The following is an 8,562-nucleotide window of genomic DNA, read 5'->3' on the forward strand; positions in this document are numbered from 1 at the left end:
GCTCCCCATGGGGTGCTGGGAAGGGGTGCTGTGGTGGCACTGCACCCCAATGTGGCCCAGCGCTGGCTGGTGGGTGGTACTGGGTGAACTGGGGAGCAGCAGAGGGACAAGCACCCTCCAGCCAGCCAGCACCCATGATCCTAAATGGATCCCAAATGCCATTTAAATCCCCTCCAGAGCAGGACAGGGCCCTCGGGGGGAGTCCGGGGGGGGGGGGGGGGCATTTTGGCCCATATCCCAAGAGACCCCCCACTTGGCTCCCCAAACCTCTCCCCAAGCCCCCCTCCTCCAGGCAGGGTACCCGGTCCCTAAGGAGGAGGGAGGAGGGGACAGGGGGACCACCACGTCAGGGGACACCCCCCCCCCAATTCCCTTCCACGGCAGTATATCTACTGGGGGGGGGTGCTGAGCTATTGGGGGGCTGTAACCCCAAACCTCCCACGGGGACCGCGGTGCCACAGAGCAGGCAGCCGCTTGCATCCCCCCCCCCCTCGAGAAGTGTCACCCAAATGTCCCCAGCGCCAGGGACCCCGGTGGGGTTGGTGGTGCCAGCAGGACCTGGGGCGGCAACCGGGCACATCTGGGACCCTGCACATCTGGGAGCTCTATATATGGGAGGGCTGCACATCTCGGGGGGGGGGGTATCACACATCTGGGGACAGGGGTGACGTGGGGACCTACTGCCCCCTGGTGGCCTCAGGTGGGGACTGCACCCTGCCCCTCCCTGAAATGGGGAAACTGAGGCACGACCCCAACCCTTACACCCTCTCCCCGCTCCCTGGGGCCATTCCAAGCCCCCCCTCCCTCCCCCCCCCCCCCCCCCCGCCATTGGCCCCTCGGCCCTGCTCGTACCTGTCCACCGACGGTCCCTGAACACCCCCAAAGGGGTGTCACCTCCTGCTCCCTGCCATGCCCTGCAGCGCAGGATGCCGGGGTCCCTCCGCAGTGGGGCCAGTTTGGCCCAAAAACCTGGAAAGAAAATGGAGAGAGAGGGTCAGCCGGGATGTGACAGCCTGCGGGGCTGGGGGAGGCCCGGGTGGGACCGCACGCTGCCAGCAATGCCCTTGGGGACACGGTGGCCACAGCCCAGCTGACCCATCACACACCCCACCCCCACCCCCTCAGGCTGCATCAGGATCAGCCCAGAGAAGCCAAAAGGCCCCAAATGAACCCAAAACCCACCTCGCTGCGCCGGGGGAGGAAGGCCAGCAGGTCACCCCGGTCCCACGGACACGACCCCAGGCCAGCGCCAACCACAGCGCGGCCACCCCGTGCCCCCTGGCTGGGGGGGGACAGACTGGGGCCGGAGCTCTCCCCGATGCCTTTGGGGGTGCCGAGGGATGGATCCTGCAAAGGGGACCCTGCGGGAAGCAGGGCTGGACACCCAGGGGTGACCCCACGACGCTGGGGACAGCGACCCTGCTGCCACCAGCCTTAACCCAAGTGAAGGATCCGCATGCCGGATCCGGCCCCTTCCTTGGCACAAACCACACTGGAAGGGTTTTCCCAGCGGCAACCGAGTTTCGGGGCGAGCCCCGGGGTTACCCGCCGGGCACGGGCACAGAGGTCTGTGGGAGACAGGGTTGGGTGCTGCCATGCATGCCATCACCAAGGCTCAGCCCCCGGGCGGGGGGGGGGGTGGGTAGGGACCAGCCTGGACTTGGGGTGGGGGGCACCCTGCCTGCTCCGGGCTGCGGTCCCACCTGGGTGCCCCCGAGGCGAGCAAGCCCTGCCGCAGAGCGGGCAGTCCAGGGTGAGGCAGGGTGGTGGCGGCTGTGCCAGGTGGTTGTCCCCACTGCCCTGTCATGTCCCCCCCCCCCGCCCCGCCTTGAAGCAGATGCCACGGGGCAAAGAGCAGGCGGGTGCGGTGCCGACGTCAAGCCCTTGTCCCTGCCCGTGCCACCCTCCGCTGTGCACTTCCAGCCCGGGCGGCTGAGCCAGTGGCACCAGGATCGGGGTAGGTGGGGGCACCCCGGGTGTCCCCCCCGAGACGGGGACCCCATCTAGTGACATGGGGAGGTTGGCTCTGGCCGCTGGGTGAACCCCGCGGGGCTGGGAGGGGGCAGGATGGCTGGGGATGGGTGGGCAGGGGGGTCCTGCTGGGGAGTGGGGTGATGCCACCGTCCTGGGGAGGTGGATGGCATGGGAGGGGCCCCCGGCGGTTGGGGACACACTGGGGGCGACGCGGGGACCGTGCCCAGGCCAGGACTCCGTAGCAGGATCGAGCCACCCTCGCTGCCCCCGGCAAGATGGGAGACCCCTTCGGCCACTGGAGCAACCCCCAGTCCCAGTGAGTACCCAGCAGGGTGGGGTGTCTCCACCTTGGGGACCCCGAGGGCTGGGTGGGGAGAGGGGACCATGCTGCAGGCACGAAGGTCCGTCTGTCCGTCCATCCAGGGGTGAACGCAACAACAGCTCCCCACTCCAACGCTCCAAGAGCTTCACCCGCCCCAGCGGGAAAAGCATCTACAGTGAGTTAATGGCTGCACCCCAAAACCCCCCCTGCTCCTGTCCCCAACCTGTCCCCATCCCCTGACCCCGCGTGTCCCCGCAGACCAGCGCAAGGACTACAGCCAGACCCTGCTCAAGCCCCAAAGCAATTTCCACGTTGAGGTAGGAGACCCCCAAACCACCCCAAGCCCCCCAACCTTGCCGGGGTGCCCCCGGTTTGCAGAGCACGGGGCGGCAGCAGGGCAACCCGGTGACACCCGGTGCCGCGTCCCCCCCAGCACCTGCTCACAGTGCGCCTGGAGAGGGACATCTGCAGCATCAATGACTGCCTGGCGCGCCTGAAGGTGCTGGAAGCCCAGGGACGGGTCTGGGGGCAGGATCTCATCCTGCAAGTCAAGGACCAGGAATTGGTGCTGAGGGATGTGGAGAGCAAGGTACCCCCTTGGCCAGGGCACCCCCCGAAGCCCTGGTACCCCCTGGCCACGGCACCCAGCTTGGCCATGGCACCCACTCTGGACCCCAGCACCCCCATAAATCTGGTGTTCCCCCAGCTGTGGCACCCCCTGCAGCTCTGGCACCCCCATAACCCTGGCATCGCCCCCCCAATAGCCCTTGTACCCCCCTCGGCCCCAACACCTGCTCCAGCCATGGCACCCCATTAACCCTGGTACCCCCTTCACCCCAGCATGCACATCAGCCTTTCAACACCCCCTGGCCCTGGCACCCCCTTGCACCCCTCGCCCTAGCACCCAACTGGCCATAGCACCCACCTTGGCCATGACACCCGCCCTGGACCCAACCCCCCCCCACAAATCCAGTATTCCCCCAGCTACGGCACCCCCATAATCCTGGTGCCCCCACACACCTTTGCACCCCTATAAGCCTGGCACCCCTTGGCCCTGGCACTGACCACAGCCCTTGCACCCCCATAACACTGGCACCCCCTTATAACTTTGCCACCCCCCAACCCTTGCACCCCTACAAGCCTGGCACCCACAACTCTACCCCATAACACCCCCCCCCCCCCAGACTCAGCACCCCCAAAAGCCTGCTATTCCCCTGGCTGTGCCACCCCATAACCCCACCACCCCCCATTAACCCTTACACCCCCACAACCCTACAAGCCCCCCATGCCCTAGCACCCCTGTAACCATTGCATCCCCTTAGCCCTTTACTCCTACTAGCCATTCTGGGGGGGCTGAGCACCCCGTTTCGCCCCCCGCCAGGAGGAGCTGGAGGCTTACCCACTGGACAGGGTGCAGGGGTGCTCGGCCGCGCTGGACGTCTGCAGCTACGACTCAGTTTTGGCCATCAGCGTGCAGGAGCGGAGCCCCCCGGGGACCAGCGTCCTGCTCTTCCAGTGCGAGCATCTGGGGGTGAGCCCTGAGGGTGGGCAAATGGGGGGGGGGGGGGGGGGCAGCACCCCGGGATGGGGGGGTTGATGGTGGTGGGTCTGTGCCAGGCAGAGACGCTGAAGAGCAGCCTGGAGAAGCTGGTGAAGCAGTGGAAGGAGGAGCAGAGGAGTCAGTATGGGCACAGGTAAGGGGGTACGTGGTTCTTCGCCCCCTCCCTGGGGACAGCCAGGCCTGGTCCCCCCACGTCTGCCCCCCCCCCCAAGCTGTTGTGGGGCTGGGGGGGGAGGGGGTGTCTCCCTGTGGGTGGGGGATAAGGCCACGCTGCCCCCACGTCCCCCAAAGAGTCCCTCCCTGTGGGCGCAGACCCCCTTCTGCCTGCTTCCCTCCTGCCTCTTGGCAGAGATCCCCCCTCACCCTCCTGGGGGGTAGACCCCCCCCCCTTTTGCCCCAGTACCCCAGCTCCTGGCTCAGCCCCTCTCCTACCCCCCCTACCACGGGCTCAGCCCCCCTCCTACCCCATCCCCACGGGCACAGACCCCCCCAGCCCCATACCCCATCCCCAGGCTCAGCCCCCCCCCCCCTTCCCATCCCTCCTTGCCCAGGAGCAGCCTGGACAGGCCACCGAGCCCGGCCCCCCCGTACACGGAGGATCCCTACCCGGCCCCGGAGCGGTGGACAGACATCCCCGAGCCCTACTTCCACCCACCCCCCCAGCGTGGGCTGCCCTCCTCGGACTACAGTGAGTCTTGGGTGGGGTTTGCAGCATGCCTCAGTTTCCCCAGGAGCAGGGGGTGGGAGTGGGGTGATGGGGAGCAGAGCTGGGACCCTCTGCCGTCACCAGGCTTGCCGGACACCCAGCAGATGCCATGGACCAACCTCCCGGGCCAGGTCAAGTCCAACTTAGACCGAGATGTTGTAAGTCCCATCCCACACCCACCCCACCTCAGATGGGGACACCCCAGCTGGCACCCACCCCGTCCCATCCTTCTCCCGCAGGAGGTCCTCAACCACGTGCTGAGCGACTTGGAACTCTTCGTGGTCCGGCTGAAGGCAGCCCTGGGCTTGGTCAGCACCACCAACCCGAAGAAGAGGAAGAAGAAGAGGAACAACAAAGGTGGTGAGGGAGGGCTGTGCCCCGGGGGGCTGGCAGGGGTCCGGGGGGGCCATCCCGGTGCCAAGCGCCCCTTCTCTGCCCCTCCAGCTCTGCCTTCCAAGAATGACTACATGGACTTTTTCCAGAAGGTGAAATACGCCCTCAACCTCGTGGTAGGTCCCGTTGGGCTGGATGTGACCCCATGGCTCGTGGGCATCCCTGGCATGTCCCTGCCCGCTGCGCTGCTGGGCTGGGGGGGCTGCGTGGGGACGGGGGGGGGGCTGCGTGGGGACATCCTTTCCCCCCTCCACGCAGGGAAGGACCCACCAGCACGTGCAGGAGCCGGACCCCTCCACGCTGCTGCGTCTCATCTTCATGGCCCTCTCCTTCGTGAGTGCCCCCAAAACCGGGTCCCAACTCCCCCCCCCCCACCCAGGGGTGAGCAGGATGGGGAGCGGCCACCACCCCCACCCCCCCTCCCCATCCTGGGGGGCAGGTATGGGGGTGCTGCTCCATCACCGCCCGCCCGGAGCAGGTCCTGGACCACTGCCCCAACCCCAGCCTGGCCCTGGCGGTGGAGGCACCGCTGCTGCTGCCGGAGGCGGTGGAGCTGCTGGAGAGGACCCTGCACCAGGATGACTACAGCACCTGGAAGGCCCTCGGCATCGCCTGGAACAAGACCAGGTGGGGTCCGGCCCCCCCCAGCACCGAGGCGGGGAGGGGGGCGGGGGGGGGGTCCAGCCTGGGGTGTGGAGGGGTCACACCACCCACCTTGGCTTTCTCCCTGCCCGTTGCAGGGCAGAGTACCCCAACGGCGAGCTGGTGCCCCGCTACATCCCCATCTTCTCGGACGGGTGGCTGCCCCCTCCGATGGAGCAGGTACAGCACAGCGGAGGCCAGGACGTCCCGCCGCCTGCCTCAGTTTCCCCAGCTCACTCTCAACACCCGCGCCTCTCTCTGCTCCCTGCACAGTTGCCGGCCACCGGCCGGAGGGACAACCCCGGCCAAGCGTAAGTGCTCCCGCTGCCCCGTGGATGCTGAGGGCTGGGGCAGGATTCGGCCCCTGGCTGGATACTCATGCCCCCCTCCCATCTCCAGGGCCCCCTTCCCCGCCCAGGGGCTGGTGCGAGCCCTGTACGAGTTTCAGGGCAGGAACCCACAGGAGCTGAGCGTCAGGATGGGGGACACGCTGCAGGTAGAAATCGAGGGGTCGTTCCGTCCCCCCCCCCCCACGGGTGCTTCTGGGGAAAACGGAGTGGGGACCCCCACCCTGCCTGCTGGGGGTCCTGGAAGGGTGTGACAGCAGGGTGCTGCCCCACCTTGTCACCGCACACCTTAGGTCCTGGACCAGCGGAAGAAGTGGTGGCTGGTGCAGCGCAGCTCGGGGGAGAAGGGCTACGTCCCCAGCAACATCCTGGAGCCCCTGGGGCAGGGGCACGGGGGGGGGCACAGCGCCATCCAGGTGGGTGTCCCCTCTCCCCTTCCCTCCCCGCACCCCTGCCACCAGGAGGGGGTGGCAGGGGGCCACCTCGCTGTCCCCTCCCCTTGTCCCCCGCTCCAGGACAGCCCCCCCAACCTGCACCCCAACTCCTCGCCAGCGGAGGTGACAGCCTGGCTGAAGGACAAGGGCTTCTCGAGGATGTAGGTGGACCCTTGAGCCCCCCCAACCCCCGTGGCTCCATACCCAGCTCACCCCTTACCGTCTGTCTTGTCTGTCCGTCCGTCCGTCCGTCCGTCCGCAGCACGGTGCGGTGCCTGGGGGTGCTGACGGGGCACCAGCTGCTGCAGATGAGCCCCGCGGAGCTGCGAGCCGTCTGCCCCGAGGAGTGGCGGCGAGTCGTCTTCAAGCTCTCCTCCGTCAGGACATCCCTGGGGGTGAGGGACCCCCAGCCCCGCGCCCCCTCCCCACCCCGGGGCTCCCCCACCCACCCCACCCCCCAACCCTTCTCCCTTCCCCTTCTCTGTGCAGATGGGCCCCAGGGATTGAGCCACCGAGGCCACGCTGGCACCGTGTCCCCCGCTGTCCCCACCATGCACCTCCCAGGACGGAGCACCCCAGGCACTGCAGGACTGGGGGGGGGGATGACCCCACACCCCCCATCCCGCCCGGCCCCCCAAGACGGAGAGCCACTCCTTGGGGGTTAGGGGACACGTCCCCGCCAAAGCCACCGCTGACGCAAGGCTGCTGGGACCCCCCCCCCCCCCCGCGCCTGAGGGCTCTTGGGGACCCCCCCCGGGGACATGCACTGCTGGACCCCCAGCGGTGAAGTGGGGGGCAGGCAGCCCCCCCGGGGGGGAGGGGCGGGCACCGCGAAACGTGTGCGCACCCCACAAAATGTAAAGTGACTGCTGTGGAAAATAAAGAGAGTGACAGCACCGGGGTCTGCGCGGGGCGGGGGGGGGCACCCCGGTCCCCGTGTCACCCGTGGGCCACCCCAGTGGGGCAGGGAGGGGGACAGGGCAGGGAGGGGGACACGGCGTGCCACCCCCCAGCGGGGACCTGCCCAGCAGCACCCAAAGGACACCTCCCAGTCCCCATCCTGGGCAGCCCCTCGTGTCCGGGGGGGGGCGGGGGGCTGGTGGCAGCAAGAGGCCCAGGGGACGGGGCTGTCCCCAGCCCACCCAGCTCTGCACCGCGGGGGGGGTGGCAGGGCACCAAGCCCCCCGCCGCCGCCCCCCCCCCCCCCCCCCCGCCTTTATCAGCGCTGCCTCGTTAGCGGGCAGGAGTGCGCTAACGAGAAGGGAGGGGGCCCAGGGCACCTTTCCCAGGGGAGCGAGGGGGGGGGGCCCGGGGGACAGCACAGGGCTGAGCTCGTGCCCCCCCAAACCCCAGCCAAGCCAAGGTGGGGGGGGGGCCAGGGCGGTGGCGATGCCCCTTGGGGCAGGGAAGCCCCACACACACACACACACCCCCACCAGCCCCCCACGCTCGGGGGGGACACACACGGGACAAGCCCAGCGCCCCCCCAGCCGCCCCCCCACGCCGCAACACTCGGGGCCGGGGGGGGTGGGGCTCAGGTTGCCACATCTAAAGCACTTTATTGTGTTGGGGGGCTTCACGCCAGCGGTGCCCACCCCACCCCACCCCACAACGGAGGGTGCTGGGGGGGGTCAGGTCAGGACACGGACACACACCCCTCCCCCCCCGCCCCCCCGGCTCCCCTCGCCCCACGCTGGGCCCCTACTCCTTCTTGTTGCCCCACTTGGCCATCTTGTTGTTGATGGGCATCTTCAGGAAGCGGCTGGACTTCATGTAGGCAGCCACCTTCTCCAGGGCCTGCGGGGGCAAGGGGAGCGTCAGGGACCCGTCCCACCAGGGCACCCCCCCACCCCCTGGGTACCCTCGGGGGCCGGGGTGTCTTTCCCCAGGGAGGGGAGGGCGACGCCCAGGACGGTCCAGCTCACCCCAAAGCGGTCCATGAAGTCCTTGAGGTTCTTGAAGGGCTCCAGGCACTTGGGCTCGAAGATGCGGTTCTGCTCCAGCACGTCGAACATGAGGAAGTCCACGAAAGTGAGCTGGGGACAAGGGGGGGGGACACGGTGAGGACCAGCGTGGGGACAAAGCCCCTCCCCAGCCCCCGCTGCCCCCCTCCCCCCAGTGTCCCGGTGGTACCTTCTCCCCCGCAAACCACTTTCTGTCCCCCAAGAAGTTGGAGAAGAGCT

At 68.6% G+C, this 8,562-nt stretch overlaps 2 protein-coding genes across 3 annotated transcripts; one reads left to right on the forward strand and one right to left on the reverse strand.

Annotated features, from left to right (window-relative positions):
* Positions 1 to 1,938: 1,938 nt before the first annotated feature.
* EPS8L3 (EPS8 signaling adaptor L3) lies at positions 1,939 to 6,953 on the forward strand. 2 transcript variants are annotated; one of them, XM_076358024.1, is made up of 19 exons: positions 1,939 to 1,957; positions 2,220 to 2,290; positions 2,398 to 2,471; positions 2,555 to 2,613; positions 2,730 to 2,885; positions 3,678 to 3,827; positions 3,914 to 3,990; positions 4,409 to 4,545; positions 4,648 to 4,721; positions 4,803 to 4,923; positions 5,008 to 5,072; positions 5,215 to 5,289; positions 5,435 to 5,583; positions 5,697 to 5,909; positions 5,998 to 6,094; positions 6,239 to 6,361; positions 6,461 to 6,540; positions 6,642 to 6,774; positions 6,869 to 6,953. In XM_076358024.1, exons 2-19 carry the CDS (start codon positions 2,250 to 2,252, stop codon positions 6,884 to 6,886), a joined length of 1,842 nt encoding a protein of 613 aa, XP_076214139.1. In that variant the 5' UTR covers positions 1,939 to 1,957; positions 2,220 to 2,249; the 3' UTR covers positions 6,887 to 6,953. The 2 variants fall into 2 exon arrangements, with proteins under 2 accessions (XP_076214139.1, XP_076214138.1); XM_076358023.1 differs by having other exon boundaries at positions 4,409 to 4,721; positions 4,803 to 4,920.
* A 1,113-nt stretch (positions 6,954 to 8,066) lies between these two features.
* LOC143170037 (glutathione S-transferase Mu 1-like) lies at positions 8,067 to 8,562 on the reverse strand (the record flags this gene model as incomplete). The annotated part of the gene is given in 3 exon segments (XM_076357958.1): positions 8,067 to 8,176; positions 8,305 to 8,415; positions 8,513 to 8,562. Coding segments are annotated over 3 exon segments (257 nt in total), but the record flags the coding sequence as incomplete, so codon positions are not given.

Source organism: Aptenodytes patagonicus, chromosome 22 (genome assembly GCF_965638725.1).
Source record: "Aptenodytes patagonicus chromosome 22, bAptPat1.pri.cur, whole genome shotgun sequence".
Taxonomy (NCBI): Eukaryota; Metazoa; Chordata; class Aves; order Sphenisciformes; family Spheniscidae; genus Aptenodytes; species Aptenodytes patagonicus.

What these genes read in the sequence shown, in the direction of transcription:
- EPS8L3 (XM_076358023.1), top strand. Translation starts at nt 2,250, where the DNA reads ATGGGAGACCCCTTCGGCCACTGGAGCAACCCCCAGTCCCA. An exon ending in CAGCGGGAAAAGCATCTACA is followed by an intron (nt 2,472 to 2,554) that starts GTGAGTTAATGG and finishes GTGTCCCCGCAG; the next exon opens with ACCAGCGCAAGGACTACAGC. An exon ending in AAAGCAATTTCCACGTTGAG is followed by an intron (nt 2,614 to 2,729) that starts GTAGGAGACCCC and finishes CGTCCCCCCCAG; the next exon opens with CACCTGCTCACAGTGCGCCT.